General features: G+C 48.5%; 1 protein-coding gene across 4 annotated transcripts in view; it reads right to left on the bottom strand.

The window, feature by feature from the left end:
- LOC115552497 (amyloid-beta A4 precursor protein-binding family B member 2) overlaps positions 1 to 20,000 on the bottom strand; it is a 35,438-nt gene that overhangs the window by 11,054 nt on the left and 4,384 nt on the right. For 2 of the 4 annotated variants that reach the window (XM_030368658.1, XM_030368657.1), the window contains exons 4-7: positions 19,911 to 19,996; positions 19,593 to 19,653; positions 16,401 to 16,547; positions 15,786 to 15,913 (exon numbers count right to left, since the gene is read on the bottom strand). In XM_030368658.1, the coding sequence (XP_030224518.1) occupies positions 15,786 to 15,913; positions 16,401 to 16,547; positions 19,593 to 19,653; positions 19,911 to 19,996 (422 nt within the window). Of the gene's footprint in view, positions 1 to 8,315; positions 8,644 to 15,785; positions 15,914 to 16,400; positions 16,548 to 19,592; positions 19,654 to 19,910; positions 19,997 to 20,000 lie in introns of those variants that run through there. The other 2 variants (XM_030368659.1, XM_030368660.1) reach the window with 1 other exon arrangement.

Below are 20,000 nucleotides of genomic sequence, written 5' to 3'. Positions count from 1 at the left end.
CAGACAGACACACACACATACACACACGCAAGGCACACCAAGCTTCAAATAGACTTTGCATCATCAAACAGTTTGAGTGTGTTTGCAACATTGGAGGCAAAACATGGCCATGTAGCTCAATGATACATTTTCTAATGACCGAGAGTCAAATGCTCGTTATGGACGTTTCTAATGGAAAAGGGGCATGGGGCCTTCCACGAGAAAGCTGACAGCATGCTTGTTGAGGCCAGTGAAATCAACGCGCGTGTCTGCGTGTGTGTGCATGCGTGCGTGTTTGCGTGTGTGGTATAAATCCAACAAATGTCCCACTGGGTAATTGCATTCACGTGTTGCTTGTTCTTCTAGCACTGTCACTGTACTACATTACTCAATCACTATTTCTAGTACTGCGCTGTATTACTGCTTCTATATATGTAACTGTACTGTATTACTGCTTCTAGAACTTGAATCTATTACTGCTCCTAGTACTGCATTACTGCTTCTAGATCTGTAATTGTACTGTATTACTACTTTGAGTACTGTAACTGTACCAAGCTTCTTCGACTGTAACTGTACCGTTTTACTGCCCCTGCTACAGTAACTGTGAGGCGATCGTATATCACCGTCAGAGGATTGACTGCTGGCGGAGGTCCAGTGACGAGGCGGGCCCTGCTACAGCAGCACTGACACGGCCGCTGCACTCACCCTGACATGAAGAGTTAGCGTTAACAACGGGGAATGTAAATGAGTCCCGGTGAAGGGTCTCCAAATGAGTACGAAGGGAATAACGAAGCGCGTGTGGAGGCCTGCCAACAGGTGTGGTTGTGTGTGTGTGTCTGTCTCTTAACAAACAAGGAGAACGCCGTCAAAGTTACCCCTGCCCAGAACTGATGTATATGCATTAATGTGTTTCTTTAATTTATAGTTAAATATGTATGAGGTGAAATTAACAACGTTGGTACATATTTACATATCTAATAAAAAATGTATCAGCGAACCGTGCATCTATTTTACGTCGCCGCCGTTATCTTTCGTTTCGTAATAAGTACACATTTTATCGTCACATTGCAGTAGAACCCGTTGGGAGAACAGAGCGCTAGCCTGGCTGCTGATAACTGTATCTCCAGCAAACAGGAGACCATGTTTACCAGCGCACTCCGCAGCCTGCTTGTTCAGGGCATTCATTTGCATTGCGATAAGACAATGAAGGTAAACACTGTGACAAAATACAAAATGATTTATGCATTATAAATCGCCAATGTGTGCAACTCATATCACACTAGCGAGTTTCATAAATAAGAAAAAAGTTGAATACAATCGGATGAATTGACTCAGACAGTTGTTGTGATTCCATCCGCCGGTATCGTCTTTGGGCTGATTAGCACATCCCCGAGTCAGGAGGCTGGCTCCCCGCTCGGAGATAAAACGGGTGAAATATCACGTCTCTCGCTCCACTCGCACAGCTCCTCGACTGATGCTGTGTATGATGGAGAAGGCAGCGCTGGAGGGACGGGGGAAGTAAAATTGACTGTGAACTTAATGACGTTGTAAAGATTTGATCTCTTCCTCCACCCCGTGAGGGATGAGTCCATCGCGGTGTTCCGGAATACTCCCACCATGTTCGCCTCTCGCGAGAAACGTCTTAGTATCAGCCCCAGACTGTACAGACACACACACACACACACACACACACACACACACACACACACACACACACACACGTACACACACACACACACACACACACACACACACACACACACACACACACACACACACACACACACACACACACACACACACACACACACACACACGTCTGCTGCTATGGTATTCACACGGTTGTCTGGTACTGGGGTGACTTTACAGGAGACGTCTGCGGACCTGGTCGTGTGAACTCTGATCTCTCGCTGGTGAAACAGCCCTGGTTGCTATCACTTTGCTTCATGGGGCGTGCGTGCGAAGATAGGCGAACGCCAAGGAAGGCTAACCTCCCACTGCCGCAAAGCCACTGAATTAGTCATGTCCCTCAACCATTAGGACTAATGGTGAATGTGTGTGTGCCTAATTACCTGGCTTGGGATGTAGAGTGTTTACAGGAGCAGAGAGCCAAGGCAGAACGAGCGGACAGGGAGAGAAGCAATTCAATCCTCCCCACACATTATTCACACACCGCATTTCTCTCTCTGGTACACAACCACCCTGCCAACCATGATGCACAACCATGATGCACAACCATGATGCACAACAATACCAACACAAGGACACACACATAAATAGTCGTACATGTGTGGAGAAAAGTGTTTTTCCCAGAGGCTTTAGACTCTAGAGCGAGGTTGATGCCAAACTTCCGTTGCTATGGAGACTAACAGCACATCAAACTGTAACCCTTTGCTAAGTTTTTGAGGTTTTCTGATTTCAAGTTTTCTGAACCAAATATAAAGATATCGAATAAAGATAGGCAGGAGGGATGTTCAGATGTGCAAAAGATGATTGAGAAAGATTATCATGAAGAAGTAGAAGAAACGTACTGCATGCAGCTTACTGACCTAATTCCATACACATCAGTAAGGAGGGGACAGAGGGAGAGGGAGAGAGAGAGAGAGTGCGAGAGAGAGGGAGATATATATATATATATATATATATATATATATATATATATATATAGAGAGAGAGAGCGAGAGAGAGAGAGAGAGAGAGAGAGTGCGAGAGAGAGGGAGATATATATATATATATATATATATATATATATATATATATATATATAGAGAGAGAGAGAGAGAGAGAGAGAGAGAGAGAGAGAGAGAGAGAGAGAGAGAGAGAGAATAAAGAGAGAGAGAGGTAGAGGTAGAGGGGAAGAGGTAGAGAGAGAGAGCGTTGAGGGAAACAAATAAGACGTTGGGGAGGGGTGCGTGTGATGGGGGGGGTGGGGTAAAAAAGTACCCATGTGTCAACACTTTGAGAGCTTCATACATATTTAAGAGCAGTGCCACTGTCGGTGGGCGGGCGACATATCATGTGGTAGAGAGAGAGAGAGAGAGAGAGAGAGAGAGAGAGAGAGAGAGAGAGAGAGAGAGAGAGAGAGAGAGAGAGAGAGAGAGAGAGAGAGAGAGAGAGAGAGAGAGAGAGAGAGAGAGAGAGAGAGACGCACACCCAAACACACACACACACACACACACACACACACACACACACACACACACACACACACACATAGACATAGAGAAGAAGAGCAGGGGAAAGATGGAGGGATGATGGAGGCCTGATGGAGGGAAGATGGAGAATACATATTTCTGCAGAATAAAGACGTGAGACAAGAGTGGTCACGAGCATGGTGAGAAATTGAGAGAGACTCCCCGTTGCTCCAGCGTCCCTGGATCATTTATAAATCACACTGTTGGATTGTTGTGTGTGTGCATGTGTGTGTGTGTGTGTGTCCTTCAGTGAGGGACTGACAGCATTCTCCTGATTGAACCAAAACTTCAGATACTTTCAACAGAGATCTCATTACAATCCTTCACTGATTCTCACTGATGTTTGAGTGTGTGTGTGTGTGTGGGTGTGGGTGTGTGTGTGTGTGTGCGCGTGCGCGCGAGCGTGCGTGTGGGTGTGTGTGTGTGTGTATGTATTTATGTGTGTGTATGTGTATGTGTGTGTGTGTGTGTGTGTTTGTGTGTGGCTGTGCACATAGATCATAAACGCCTTGGCATTCACATTCTCTCTCGTCGCACGCCACACTTTTACATCGGTTGCCTGAACCTCATCAACTTCATGTAGCATACATGAATCTTTCATGTGTTCATTGTAAATATATAATGTCTACTCTGCTCTGGTCTACTCACTTCCGAGGCACGGAACCCTAAAAAAAATACATTTAGGTAGTGGCTTTGAGGCTGGGAACAGGCAGCAACAGCTGTCAAGACACAGTCGGACCTGAGCGATATTCACAAAATAAATTGAAGGTTCCCGATGATTTAAACAAGCCAAATGTTTCCTTCATATACATGCTATCTCACAGAATGACATCACCGCTATTTATCCCAGGAGGATTTGTCTCATGCACATTTGTAACGGCTAATCCCAAACACACACACACACACACACACACACACACACACACACACACACACACACACACACACACACACACACACACACACACACACATCTTGCAAGTACACACACACACGCACACACACACACACACACACACACACACACACACACACACACACACACACACACACACACACACACACACACACACACACACACACACACACACACACACACACGGTGAAGTGACCACCGCCCACTTTGGTTTCACCTTTTTTGTATGCTTAGTGTGTGTGTGTGTGTGTGCGGACGTGGATGCAGTGTGTATGTGTGTGCACAGTGTGTGTGGAGGGAGGGATCTATAGGACACAAGGAGTAATCTGTCAGGGAGGCAATGGGCAGATTATGGCGTGTGCACCCGGACATGCTAATGAATGAGAGGGAGAGAGAGAGAGAGAGAGAGAGAGAGAGAGAGAGAGAGAGAGAGAGAGAGAGAGAGAGAGAGAGAGAGAGAGAGAGAGAGAGAGAGAGAGAGAGAGAGAGAGAGAGAGAGAGAGAGAGAAAGAGAGAGAGAGAGTTAATAGTTATACGATGTTAGAAAAGACAAATTCAAATTGAGGCGATATATCATTTGAGGAAACAGATATGGTAAGAGAATCTGTAACAAAAATATACCCACCTGAGTGTGTAATGCCATTTCTCCTGCCAAGTCATAATTGTCCTCCTTTATTTCAAGCGTATATACAGTATATTAGGGTTGCTGTGTATCTGTGCGTGTGCGTGTGTGTGTTTGTTCTGCCAGAGTTTTGAGTAATGACACGTGATACGGCAAGCGTGATGAGGAGGACAGCTCCATCCCATAATGTCTACATAGCAGAGCAGCTTCCGGGCACACATCTTCTGATACAAATCTGTGGGTGTGTGTGTGTGTATGTGTGTGTTTATGTGTGTGTTCCTGGAGGTGTGTGTGTGTGTGTGTGTGTGTGTGTGTGTGTGTGTGTGTGTGTGTGTGTGTATGTAGGTATCTGGGTGTGTGTCTGGGTGTGTGTGCGTGTGTGTGTGTGTGAGTGTGTGTGTCTATGTGTATGCAGGTGTATGTGTGTATGTAGGTGTGTGTGTGTGTGTGTGTGTGTATGTGTGTGTGTGCACATGTGTGTTCTTGGATGTTTGGAGAAGAAGCGACTTGATGAATTGCAAAGAGACAGAAGAAGCAGTTGTGGAGTGATGATTTGCAGGGAGAAAGAGAGAGAGAGAGAGAGAGAGAGAGAGAGAGAGAGAGAGAGAGAGAGCGAGAGCGCACGAGAACGAGGGCGCACGAGAGAGCGATAGAGAGTCCAAGAGGGAGAAAGCGAGGGTGAGCTGCAACGATTCAAATCAGTCCAGTGATGGGAAGGCCATCAGTCACTCTGGCATCTATTGAGTTGGTCTAGGTGTTCAGGCCATCGTCCCTATGGACAGTACAGGGTCGTGCATGTTAATTAGGGCTATAGGGGACATGACATCATCAATGAGCTGAGTGCCCATCGGGGACCCCGTGCCTGGACCGGTGACTAAGATGTCACCGGTCAACCCATGAATATAGAAAAGACCCCCACCTACGCGCAAACACACACAAACTCACTGACTGGTAAATTGACAAAAAGAGAGTTGATTGCTTCGGGTGTGGTCTCTTTTCAAAGATTAATGAGACTTGGTGAGCAGTCCAACGCCTTTCATCTCCTCAGCTGAAAAATCTTTATTTTCTCCCTTTTGACCCTCCTCTTTTCTCTTCTCTTTTTTGCTCTGCTCCCCACCCCACCTCCTCCCCTCTCCTCCTTTCTCCCGCCCTCGCCTCTACACTTCCTCTACATCTCTCCTCCCCCCGCCCCACCCCTCCCATCTCCTCGCCTCCCTTCACCTCTCCTCCTCACCCTCTCCTCCTCTCTTCCAATCTCCTCTCCTCTCCACCCTTCACCTCTCCTCTCCACCCTTCACCTCTCCTCCTCACCCTCTCCTCCTCTCCTCCCATCTCCTCTCCTGTCCTCCCATCTCCTCTCCACCCTTAACCTCCCTCCTCCTCTTTCCTTTCCTCCCCTCTCCTCGCCTCCCTTCACCTCTCCTCCTCACCCTCCTCCTCCTCTCCTCCCATCTTCTTTCCCGTCCTACCATCTCCTCTCCATCCTCTCACACTCTCTCCTCCTCCCCCCTCTCCTCCCAAAGCCGTGTCAGAAGGTAAACAGTTAGTGGGGATAAGTGATTGTTGGAGGAGCCCGGCGCGGTCCCAGGCGCGGCCCGCTAATGAATATTAATGTCCCGCGGTGTTCCGTTGGGTTCGAGTGCGTGCTAGGCGTTAGCAGCGCGAGGCGCCGCCGATAGTTCACGTTGATAGCTGTAAACATTATAGGCTGCGTGCAAAGCTGCCAGATTAGCATAACGCCAAACTGGCATCACGCGCACTCCAGGTTTCCCCGTGGCCCGAGAGACGCCGCAAACACGCGGGCCGCCGTCTACGCGTTATTAATCATTTCCCATAATGCCACATTCTTAGGTCCCCACGCGTGGCTCGCGTTTTCCCTGCCTCATCCCTCATCCGCGCCCTGCACCCTCTCATCCTTCTCACACTACTCCTCCCCTTTCCTCCTCCCCCTCCTCCTCTTCCTACTCCTACTCCTTGTTCCCTCTCACACACCTCCTCCTCCTTCTTCCTCTAATACTCCTGCTCATCCTCCTCCCCCTTCTCCCACTCCTCCTCCTACTCCCTCTCATACTCCTCCTGCTCCTCCTCCTCCCTCTCCTCCTCCTCCTCCTCCTCCTCCACCTATCATACTCCTCCTCCTGCTCCTCCTCCTCCCTCTCACACTCCTCCTCCTCCACCTCCTCCTCTCTCTCATACTCCTCCTCCCTTTTATACTCCTCCTTCTTCTCACACTCATCCTTCTCACAATCCTCCTCCTCCCTCTCACCCCTCTCACACTCCCCCCTTCCAGTTAGGGGGGAGGGGGGGAGGAGGGAACCAAGAGAGAGGGACCCACAGAAAGTGAGAGAGTCGAACAGAAAGAGAGATAGACCCACAGAGAGTTCAATATAGTAGGTGGACATGCATGAATGTATGACACAATTACACGTGCACACCCACACACACACACACACACACACACACACACACACACACACACACACACACACACACACAGACACACACACACACACACACACACACACATACACACACACACACACGTTCAAATACGCACCCAATCATAAAGAACACAGAAACATGCAAATAGCCACATCAAACATCCACACACACTTTCATGCCGGCTAATGCAATTAGCACATAAAAGCTACTTCGGCACCACGCTGGTGTACATATTCAGTCAACTCTGTAATGCTCTGAAACTCTCGTGCACGCACACACACACACCACACCCACACACACACACACACCCACACACACACACACACACACACACACACACACACACACACACACACACACACACACAGCTTCAAAAAGGCTTGAACAACTATCCCGGGGGACCCGGCACCCAAAGGCAGACCTGTTAATCCTTCATCACTCTTCTGCCCTTATGGGTTGACTTTCCTCCTTTGAATGGTATTCCTACTATAACACCAGTGGCATCCGAACAGCTGTCACACTGACTGCTAATCTACCCCCCCCCCCCAACCCCTGCCACCAAATGATGACCAGCCCCTAGCTATAAGAGAGAGAGAGAGAGAGAGAGAGAGAGAGAGAGAGAGAGAGAGAGAGAGAGAGAGAGAGAGAGAGAGAGAGAGAGAGAGAGAGAGAGAGAGAATAAAGTAAACTACAGCGCCAGAAGTTAAACACTGCAGGTCGCTATTAAATGACAATTAACCCATTAAAGATTGACAGAGAGAGCGAAAGAGGGAGATAAGAAGGAGAGAGAGAGTGGAGACCTTGGGCTAACCGCTATAATAAACAGGACAGAAGGCACAGACAGACAACCAAGTTGGAAGGGAGGGGTGCGGGGGAGTGGAGGATGAGGGAGGCGGCCGTGGTGCAGGAAGGTGGACGGCCGGTCTGAGGTGGAGAGAGAGAGAGAGAGAGAGAGAGAGAGAGAGAGAGAGAGAGAGAGAGAGAGAGAGAGAGAGAGAGAGAGAGAGAGAGAGAGAGAGAGAGAGAGAGAGAGAGAGAGAGAGAGAGAGAGAGAGAGAGAGAGAGAGAGAGAGAGAGAGAGAGAGAGAGAGAGAGAGAGAGAGAGAGAGAGAGAGAGAGAGAGAGAGAGAGAGTGAGAGTGTCTCGGGTGGGTGTTACTCACAGAGGCAAACATCCGGTTACCCACGGCGGTTGTGTGCTCCGGCGCGTAAGTTGCACTACCACGGCGACATGCCCGCAGCCCCCTGTCTCCCACCGTCTCCACGGGAACCGAGATGAAGTGGACGGACAAAAAGTGTTCCTGATTCCTGCCGCTGTCGTCGGCCGTTGGCGTCCCGAGGTCGCACGCCCGCTCGCTCCAACGCCTGCTTGCTCGCTCACTGCTGCTGCTGCTGGATCTTCCCTTTTCTGGACTCCCCCCGCCCCCTCTAGACCCCCGCCTGGAAATCCTCAGACTTCCTCTCCTCTTCTTACTCCCGATTCCTCCTGCTCACCCCTCCTCTCTTCCCACCAGCTCCGCCGCACACATACACACCTCCTTCTCCTCCTCCTCCTTCTCCTCCTCCTCCTTCTCCTCCTCCCAGTCCGTCTCTCCTCCTATCCTCTTCCTCCTTCTACGTCTTCTACCCCCTGTTTTCTTTTCCTCTGTTTTCACTCGCTCCCCAGTAAGGACTCCTGGCAGGATCAGCCTCTGGTCTCCAGCACGAGAACAGCAGAGTGTGGCTCTCTCTCCCTCTGTCTCTCTCTCCCCCCCCACTCTCTCCCCCCACTCTCTCTCTCTGTCTCTCTCTCTCTCCCCGCCCCCCCCTCTCTCTCTCTACATCCTACACAACCCACGCGCACCAACCCACAGAAATCCTCAGAAGTCCCTTTGATTTCCTCCTCCCCCTCCCCCTCTCCCTCTCCCCTCTCCTCTCTCTCCCCTCTACTCTGCGGAGCGGGTACCACGGCTCTCCGCCAAACAGCTTCTGCTCTGGCTGGGTGCTGGTGATGGTACTGGTGGGGCTGGTGGTGCTGGTGGTGCTGGTGGTGCTGGTGGAGGAGGATGGATGGACATGATGCAGTCCACTGCCCTGTCCGTACAACCTAACGTGTCACAATGGGACGGTGGTGCGGGTAGGGGTCGGTGTAGGGGTCCAACCAAGAGAGAGAGAGCAGGAGAGGGAGAGGAAGGGGGAGGGGGAGGGAGAGAGGGAGAGAGAGAGAGAGGGAGAGAGAGAGAGAGAGAGGAGGGAGGGTGAGAGAGAGAGAGAGGGAGGGAGGGGGAAGGGGAGAGAGAGAGAGAGGAGGGAGGGGGAAGGGGAGAGAGAGAGAGCAACAAAAAAAGAGAGAAGATAGAGAGAATCGTGTGTGTGGAGGGGGGGAGTCGTGTAGCCAATAGCAGGAGAGGGAGACAGAGAGACCACTTGAGACAAACGAGGGGAAAAGGGGGGAAGAAACCGACCGGGAGAGAGAGAGAGGGAGAAAGAGTGAGGGTGTGTGAGAGAGAGGGAGGAAGAGAGAGAGAGAGAGTGTGAAAGAGGCAGAGAAAGAGAGAGAGCAAGAGAGAAAGTGAGAGTGTGAGAGAGAGAAATAGTGAGCGAGAGAAAATTGAGGGGGCTTGGGATGGGCGGTCGGGGATAGACGTGTTTGCAGGCACCCCTCCGTTCCCGCGTTCACGCACACGCGCAAAAAAAAAAAAAATCGCGCCGCACACCGCTCCAGATATAGCCCCATGACTTCATCGGCGGAGAACCACGTGCGCACCGGGGCAGGCGTGGGGCGTGCACGTGCGCTTGTTGTCTGAATCGCCGAGTGCTCCAGATATAGCCCCATGACTTCACCGCCGTGCCCTTACTGTGCCCCCCCCCCTCCGCAACCCTCAGAGAACAGGGGGGCTCATTCATATTAGAGCAGACACAGAGCAAGGTGGTTCGGGAGAGAGAGGCCGAGAGCGCAGGGAGGGAGAGAGGGGGAGAGGGGGAGAGGGGGAGAGAGAGGGGAGAGACAGAAGAAAGGGAGAGAGAGCGAGAGAGGCTGGAAGAGCAGGAGATGGAGAGGGGGAGAGAGATGAGAGAGGAGAGAGGGGAGACAGAAGAAAGAGAGAGAGAGAGAGGCTGAGAGAGCAGGAGATGGAGAGGGGGGAGACCGGGGGAGAGAGATGAGAGAGGGAGAGGCTGAGAGAGCAGGAGATGGAGGGAGGGAGCGGGATGAGAGAGGAGAGGGGGAAGACAGGGGGAGAGAGATGAGAGAGGGAGAGGCTGAGAGAGCAGGAGATGGAGAGGGGGGAGACCGGGGGAGAGAGATGAGAGAGGGAGAGGCTGAGAGAGCAGGAGATGGAGGGAGGGAGCGGGATGAGAGAGGCGAGAGGAGAGACATCTCCCAGAAGAGAGGGAGAGAGACAGAGAGAGAGAGGCTGTGAAGACCAGGCTGTGGCGCGGGGGGGATGTCATACTGAGGTCCTGCCAACTACCCAAACTTAACTCCACACTCCTCCCGAACATCCAGGAGGCTTTTGCGGACCCCCCTCTTACTCTTTCCGTAGCCCTCATGTTTTATTTAACTCCCACAGCCTAACCAAAGCCGTCTAGGACGTTTGCCGCCGTCTCCCCCCGGGTCGTTGCTTCCGCGCCTCAGTTTTGCGGTGTCTCTGCGTCTCTCCTGGCCTCTCCGTGTATTGGGGACATTATCAGCTCAGCAGACAAAAGGGGGATCCGCCGCCGTGGCTTCATTATAGTCACAGTGTCTTACACATGCGCACACAGACAGACACACACACACCCACACACACACAAAATAAGAAATGATGGGGCACATGTGTGTGTATGTGTCTGCCTGTGTGTGTCTGCATCTGTGTGTGTTTATCTGCTTGTTTGTGTCTGTGTGCCTGTGTGCGTGTATGTGTGTGTGTGTGTGTGTGTGTGTGTGTGTGTGTGTTTGTGTGCATCTGCCTGTGTGTGTGCATGTTTCTGTCAGTGTATGTGTGTATCTGCCTGTGTGTGTGTGTGTGTGTGTGTGGGTGTGTGTGTGTGTGTGTGTGTGTGTGTGTGTCTGACTGTGTGTGTGTGTGGTCTCATTGATTTTGCCTGAGACAGTGACAAGGTCTCAACAGACATACAGTGCACTCCAGTGGCCATAATGGATAGTACAGATCTAATCAGGAACACACCAACACACAGACACAGACACAGACACAGACACAGACACAGACACACACACACACACACTAGAGATGCGCGGTTGGCGGTTGCAACCGCGGACTCCGCGGTTAAACCGCGGATCGGGCGGGTGACGTGACAAAAAATAATATTTTAATTAAATTCGGGCGGTTAGCGGTTTAACCAACGAAATTCAAAAATATATACACATTGTTAAATGTCGTTACCTACTTCCAAGCACATTTTGAAATAATCCAATTCTCATCAGGCAGTAAATTGGCCTCTCTGTCTCTATCACACACACACACACACACACACACACACACACACACACACACACACACACACACACACACACACACACACACACACACACACACACACACACACACACACTAACGGAAGCAAAAAAGTTTTTAAGTGACGATCCGTCCCATGTCGCGTCTCAACAAACCTGCAAGTTATGAGACAGCTGTCAGTATTGGAAGAAGCTTTAACGTCTCGTAGCTGAAACTGCCTGGGTTATTTTGTTTCGTATAAGTTATAATTTAAAACAGCCAGTCATTGTAGCCTACCACTCGTGGAATATGGAATTTCAAAGAGATGATGGAGTGATTTGACTCAGAAGTGACATCAGGCATTGGCAGCGCGAGATGTGCAGAACAAGTTAAACTTCTAGCTCAGTAACATCAACACCTAAGAAAGAAGGTAAGAAAAATAGTCGGAAAACTTTGATTTGCAAGGCAAGCAGGCAAGTGTTGGGCTTGTTACAGTAGCCTATATAGCCTTCAATGCGGTGAAATTTCGGAATTAATAGGCTCGAGTCGGCGTTTCCTTAAAAGGCTATCTTTCATTTTGCAAGAAAAACAACACAGTAGGCTATATTGCCATATTAAAATGGTGTACCAAATTGCGTTTTATTACAATGATAAAAAAGTTTAGGCCTACTAGCCTATGGTAAGGTCAGGTTGTGATGTGCTTGGCTATTTTAAAGTTTCTCCCTGTGCATCGATCGGAGACAGACGTTACTTCACTGATAATATTCTGGGGATAGGCTACAACATAGCCAATAGGCTTTCATACTAGGGACTTTATCCTTTAAATATCTTTGCGGCATTGGATCAGTCTCCTTTCAAGAACAGGCAAGAACTTTCTAGCCTCGCGTCAGCAGCGCATATACCTAAAAACAACAGGCGGATGGCGGGCGGGTGCGGTTTTGAAAATTGGTCAAAAAAATTGTTGCGGATGGATGGCTGGCGGATCAAGCGTTTTGTGATGCGGTTGCGGATGAAATAATAGCCCATCCGCGCATCTCTAACACACACACACACACACACACACACACACACACACACACACACACACACACACACACACACACACACACACACACACACACACACACACACACACACACACACACACACACAAAGAAGAAATAATATATCATAACACCATCTTTTTTGCAGTGCAAATGGAAAGTGCGTCCCGGTGTCTGCAGGGAGAGAATGGAAGGCGTGCTGCTGGCCTGAGCCGCGACGCATTACTCATCTTCAGCCACTATATAGCTGAGTCTTTAAGAAAACACAAAGCAGGCACGGCAGGAGACACGCATGTAGGGGTCCAGAGAGGAAGGCTGGAGGGGGCGGGAGTGGGGGGGCTTGACACATGGAGAATGGAGAGAGAGAGAGAGAGAGAGAGAGAGAGAGAGAGAGAGAGAGAGAGAGAGAGAGAGAGAGAGAGAGAGAGAGAGAGAGAGAGAGAGAGAGAGAGAGAGAGAGAGAGAGAGAGAGAGATGGAGAGGAAGGGCGGGGGGGTTGACATATGGAGAGAGAGAGAGGAGAGAGAAGGAGAAGAGAGAGAGAGCGAGAGCGAGAGAGAGCGCAAGACCGAGAGCGAGAGTCGTCATGAGAATACGACTATCTAACAGCTCGAGACGAAGCTGCACTTCCTTACTTCCTGCGACTATAAGATACATGAGGAACAGCATCTTCCCTCTGGTTACACAGCCCTGCGGGGACTAAAAACCATACAGAGAACAAACAACTGCCACACCTGTTGGGAGAAGGAGGGGACTGTCTAATCACAGCGGCACGTTTTGTCACCTTGTCACCTCAGCCTTCTCCTCATCACAACAGGCTTCCAACGCACCACAAACACTGTCAACCTAACTCCATCTAGAATACAGCCTTACCTGAACCTGTTCACTGTACAATACTGTAATGCACATCATAATAAGGAACTATTCCACGACTGCACCCACATCTCTATCTGTGGATATTGTACTATCTTATAGTGAACCTTTGCAGAGTACTGTATTTTTTTCACATGTCTTATTGTGCAGCTACATTGTACAGTCAGTTGTGATGGAGACGGGTAGAGACTCATGCTGCTGCCAAATTCCAGGAAATAGTATGAGTCACTCACTCACCGTTACCTCAGAGAGGAACAGAGAGAGGGAGGGGGAGAGAGAGGAGGAGAGAGAGAGGGAGGAAGTGAATAGAGAAGTAGAGATCAAGGAAGAGAGAGGAAGGAAGAGAAAAGAGGAGGGGAGAGAGAGAGAGAGAGAGAGAGAGAGAGAGAGAGAGAGAGAGAGAGAGAGAGAGAGAGAGAGAGAGAGAGAGCGAGGGAGAGAGAGAGAGAGAGAGAGAGAGAGAGAGAGAGAGAGAGAGAGAGAGAGAGAGAGAGAGAGAGCGCGCAAGAGCGAGAGAGAGATAGAGAGAGCGAGAGAGAGAGGAAAGGATAGAGGGAAGCAGAGAGCAAGGAAGAGAGAGGAGGGGAGAGAGAGGGAGAGCGAGGAAGGAAGAGAGAGGAGGGGAGAGAGAGGGAGAGCGAGGAAGGAAGAGAGAGGAGGAGAGAGAAGGGAGAAGCTTGCCTGAGAATACCCTGTCTCCACTCTTTAGCTACATGCTTTATCCATTACCGCAAAGAGACGCACACTCTCACAGTTTCACTAGACTCAGGCAGGCAGAAAGTGAACGAGAGGCATAGAGAGAGAGAGAGAGAGAGAGAGAGAGAGAGAGAGAGAGAGAGAGAGAGAGAGAGAGAGAGAGAGAGAGAGAGAGAGAGAGAGAGAGAGAGAGAGAGAGAGAGAGAGAGAGAGAGAGAGAGAGAGAGAGAACTCAGAGGGGCTTACAAAGATATGATGGGCTAATGAAAGAGCTTGGGGGGAAATGGGAAGAGAACTATGCACATGCACACACACACTGTCACGTACACACAATCACAAACACACACATACACTCAAACTAACACGCACACACACAGTAGAAGCTGAGGGAGATTGAAAGAAGGGGCATACGAATATGATCAGGTGAGAAGGTAAAGCTTCATTGAGGCTAATTCAAGCTCCATTTCATAAATAATATGGTCTGTATAACACCTAGCAAGGATTAGGAACGTCTTGTGAAATCCCACTATACGGTACCAACCTAATAAGTCTATAATGATATATTGTTAATATTTAATAGAATACAGCATAATTCTGTATTATTCTACGAGAATCCTCCACTTGGCAACTGAAGTTTAACTTATGCTTGTCAAGGTCTCATATTGAGCTAATATCATCAGGAGTTACCATCTCTATTGAAAATAAATGAAGCTGAAGTAATTAGTCAAATAGCCTCACACATATTTCTATGACTACATGCATAATGATGTGATGGGTCATCCATTATAGATCATGCAATGCTGATCATGTTTGAATACTATATTCTGTGGTGTATAATGAGACACAGCAGTGACATTGACTTGGCTTATCGGATACATGTGATGTGAAACGGATGCATACATTGATGCGAACACACGCACACGGAAATCATAACGATACATACGCTGAAATGTTTTTTTCTAAATCTGTAAGTGATATAGAAACCACACACACACAGACACAGACACAGACACAGACACACACACACACACACACACACACACACACACACACACACACACACACACACACACACACACACACACACACGTGCACACCCTCCATTAGCAACTTTGCAGGGCTCAGCAAACTGTCATCCCATTACAGAGAGGTGAAGATGATGATGATGTGTTCTTCATCAGGGGAAATAACAACAATCTGACCTGAAACACGACGAAAACCTCCCAGCTCACTCAGTTATGGAATGTTTGGTGCAGGTGGCACATGTTTGAAGGCAGAAGACAACGGACGCCAATTGAGTGGTGATTAGTAAAACTCCTGACTCAGTAGTGAGAAACTTCGCGGCTAGGCAGAATCTTCAGTATGCTGGTCCAACACACCTGTTTGTGTGTGTGTGTGTGTGTGTAGGTGTGTGTCTGTGTGTGTGATTCTGTCAATTTTAATGTTTGGGTGTATTTTTCACGCTTTTGTTTCCTACTCATCGAAAAGTCAAGCCAAGTCAAAAACCTTTTTTAAAATGTGTATCAATTATTTTTTCCTTCAGTAAAAATAAAAAATAAACTAAGCAAGAAACCGCAGAATATTTGCAGTCTTTTGGGCCAATTACCTGTCATGGTCCCGTCCCACGCCCCAGACACGGATGCTGCTGATTGGCTGAGAGTGGAGCAGGCTGCGGTCTTCAGGGTCAACCAGGGTCAGCATGCGATCCTGGAGCTCCAACAGCATTCCTTTACCCTGTGAAACGCACATGTTTAGAAACTAGCTAGCCATCTACTATTACTATTAACCATTAAGATACTTCACCTTTAATGTTACTATTAACCATTAAGATACTACACCTTTAATGTTAATATTAACCATTAAGATAATACACCTTTAATACTACTATTGACCATTTAGATACTACACCTTTAATACTGCTATTGACCATTTAGTTACTACAACTTTAAAATTACTATTGACCATGAAGATACTAAAACTTTTATATTACTTTATATCATCTAGATACAACACCTTTAATGTTACTATTCACACACACACACACACACACACACACACACACACACACACACACACACACACACACACACACACACACGAACACACACACACACACACACACACACACACACACACACACACACACACACACACACACACACACACACACACACACACAAACACACAAGCTACGCACACACACTCAGTGGGACACACACACCTCTCCCCAGACGCCGGCAGAGTCCCTGATGTCCCGGCGGCAGTAGGACAGCTGTCTGATGCAGTGGTGGACGGCGATGCTGCTCCGTCCCTCACAGAGGTCCCGCTCCGCCATCTCCACCCAGCCCAGGGAGCGCACCGGGAAGGACTGGATACACACACACACACACACACACACACACACACACACACACACACACACACACACACACACACACACACACACACACACACACACACACACACACACACACACACACACGTACACACACGCATGGAGGCACACGCACAAGCCCACGAACGCACACCAAGGCACACGCAGGCACACACACAAACACACACACACACACACACACACACACACACACACACACACACACACACACACACACACACACAGACGCACGTACACACACGCATGGAGGCACACGCACAAGCCCAAGAACGCACACCAAGGCACACGCAGGCACACACACACACACACACACACACACACACACACACACACACACACACACACACACACACACACACACACACAGGCACCCACGCACACAAACAAACACACAAGGGCATGCGCACTCACACACAGACACACGCACGCACACACATACAAACAAACAAACACACAGTTAAAAAGTCCCCAACGTTTCCCCTTGGCACGTGCACCAATTAAGTTGATGACTCATGTGATGCCACCTGTGCTAATTAGTTGATTAGCTAATTCTGAATACCTGCTAAGTTGTGCATCCACACCTAAACCATTGTAGCCTTTAATAATTTTTTTCCCCTTGTGATTGTGTTGTGAGTCAATGTATAATGTGTTTAGGTGTTCACCAGGTACAAAACGACAATAGCAACATTGTATGCCCCTTTAACATAAACGATGATGGATGCAAACACAACAGTGCCCTGTCACCAATGATTACACAGCCAGAACGCGAATGCCAGCTATTATATACACTGTGATTAGAAACTGAGAGCTGGTTATTGACTAAACCTATTAACGTTATATCATATGAGCTTTACATGCCATTCAATGCCAGATATTGAAGCCTATATGAGCATTAATGAGACAGATTTGATTAATGGTAAATGGACGGCATTTATGAATCAATTTTCTAACCAGCGGCCGTTCAAAGCACTTTACAATTATTGACGAGCATTCACCCATTCATACACACACTACACACAATGGCGTGTCAGCCATGCAAAGACCAGCTCGTCGGGAGCAGTAAGGGTGTGTGTTCGGTCAGGGACACCCCGACACTCAGCTAGGAGGAGCCGGGGATAGCAACCATCTTGTTGCCATTCAACCCGCTCTACCTCCTGAACCAATGCCTCCCGTAACGCAAGCTAACCGGCCCGACCACAGAGACGGAAAATACAAACACACGCACACACGGTACACTCAAACAAAGCTAGTAACCTTCCCACAAGCACATCCACACAAGTCGATTTGGGCCTTGAATCTATTGGACAGCTGATGGAAGCTGACGTGGGGGGGTGGCGGTGGGCCGGGCCTTCAGAGAGCAGCCTTCAGCTCCATGACGGGCAGAGGCATGATGGGTCAACACGCTGCATTAAATATAAAGGACCAGTGCCTCTTTAACACGTGTGTGTGTGTGTGGATCGCCCATGGCTCCTAATCACCTGGGAGTAGCTCTAACCTCTCTCTCTCTGTCTTTCGCTCTCTCTCTCTCTCTCTCTCTCTCTTGCTCCCCCTCTCTCTCTCTCCCTCTCTTGCTCCCTCTCTCTCTCTCTCCCTCTCTGTCTGTCTCTTGCTCCCTCTCTCTCTCTCTCTCTCTCTCTCTCTCTCTCTCTCTCTCTCTCTCTCTCTCTCTCTCTCTCTCTCTCTCTCTCTCTCTCTCTCTCTCTCTCTCTCTCTCTCTCTCTCTCTCTCACACTCTCTCTCACACTCTCTCTCCCTCACTCCTCCCTTTCTCCCTCTCACTCTCAACGCAAACAAGATGTTCTATTCCTTAAAGACAACCTCAGGCTATATTCACATTTCTCCAATGAAACATGCATGTGCACAAAAACGCACGCAGACACAGACACACACAAACACACACACACACACACAAACACACAGACAAACTATCTCGATCTTTCTCTTTTAATATATTTATTTCCACACAGGGCGCATTCCTCATTAAACTTTCACACACTCCAACATCCCACTAGATCAGCATCCTCTCCCTCTCTCTCTCCCCCTCTTTCCCCCTCTCTCTCTGCTTCCCTCTATGATGCTCTTCATCCTATCTCCTGGCACGGTGTCAGACATGTTTGGTAAATGTATGGATTTTCCTTCACTACACTTCCTCTCTCTTGGGAGAGCCAGTGGGTCTGGGTTAAGGCAGAAGTGATTCACAGAGCATTACAACCAACACAGCTGTTTATCCTTCTGTCGGTGCTCAAATGTGTTTTTATCAGGGGGAATTCAAATGAGATATAGTTCCTGCTAATATGCTACTGGTGAGGTTCCTTTCCATCAATACATGAATGAATTTAATATAAAAAAACGAATGCGGCAGCATGGGAAAGGTTTAAGGGCTAAAATTGTTTGTAGCAGTTTCGTCATGTCGATGCTCTTGATAATATGAGGGGCTGACAACAAAACCAGCCTACAATGAATATTAGAGCAACTAAAAAAATGTAAACACTGGTTTCTCTAAACAGCTGTGCAGCAGTAGAGTAGAGTAGAGTACAGTTTTTGTTATTATTTTATTAGAATTTCCCTACTTCATGTCTTTTCCCGAATTCTCTACCTCAAACCTCCCAATACAGTATCTTCTTCATTTGCTCCGTCAGATTTCCTATGTGCCACACCTCCAAAAGGGGGCAGCAAAACCGACCACCGCAGAGTGATATACAAGCATTATTCAAAGTTCCCCAAATCAACCACTGGGTGGCACTATTGCAGAGTGAGAGACAGCGAAAGTGCTAGGGCGAGAGGGGCATGACATCATCGCAAAACAACAGTGATGGACCGGAAAACAAATGATGATAAAAAAAATCTTTCATCTTATACATCTACATTTTTGGTTACTTTTACTCTGCTTTAATTGCCCTGATCCCATAAGCCATCATTCTACGCATTATAAAGAGGTAAATAGGAGTGCTGGTAAGTTTACAGCAAATATATTTTGATGGTGACGGTTAGTGGGTCATGCGATCCAGTGAGTCTTACCATTGCTTCTGCATCGGTACAGGCACTGTTGAGGTCCACCGTCTCCAGCTGGGCAGCAGGACTGCAATACAAACAGAGGACTTCACAAAATGGATCTCGGACGTGAAATTCAGCAAATGGAGTCCAGAACATTTTCACTTTGAGGAGATTTGTTTATGAACAATGATATTTGATCTTAATATGTATTGTATCATTTTGATTGCCTGCAAATTCTGTGAGGCTTCCAACCACAGTGGTCCTACTGGGAACGATGATGTCATCTCCATGTGAATATGTCTGGCGGCTCACAATATGAGCCTGTCTGTTTGTGCTTCTTACTTGAGGCTGAGTGACGCATAGCGTAGCGTAGCTCCTTCAAAGGCCTTTAGACTGGGGTCCGGGTAGACCGGGTAGTCTTTCAACTCCTAC

The sequence above is a fragment of the Gadus morhua genome, chromosome 10 (assembly GCF_902167405.1).
Source record: "Gadus morhua chromosome 10, gadMor3.0, whole genome shotgun sequence".
In the NCBI taxonomy this organism is placed as follows: Eukaryota; Metazoa; Chordata; class Actinopteri; order Gadiformes; family Gadidae; genus Gadus; species Gadus morhua.
Note: the sequence above shows the minus strand (reverse complement) of the source record. Positions and strands in the feature narration are given on the sequence as shown.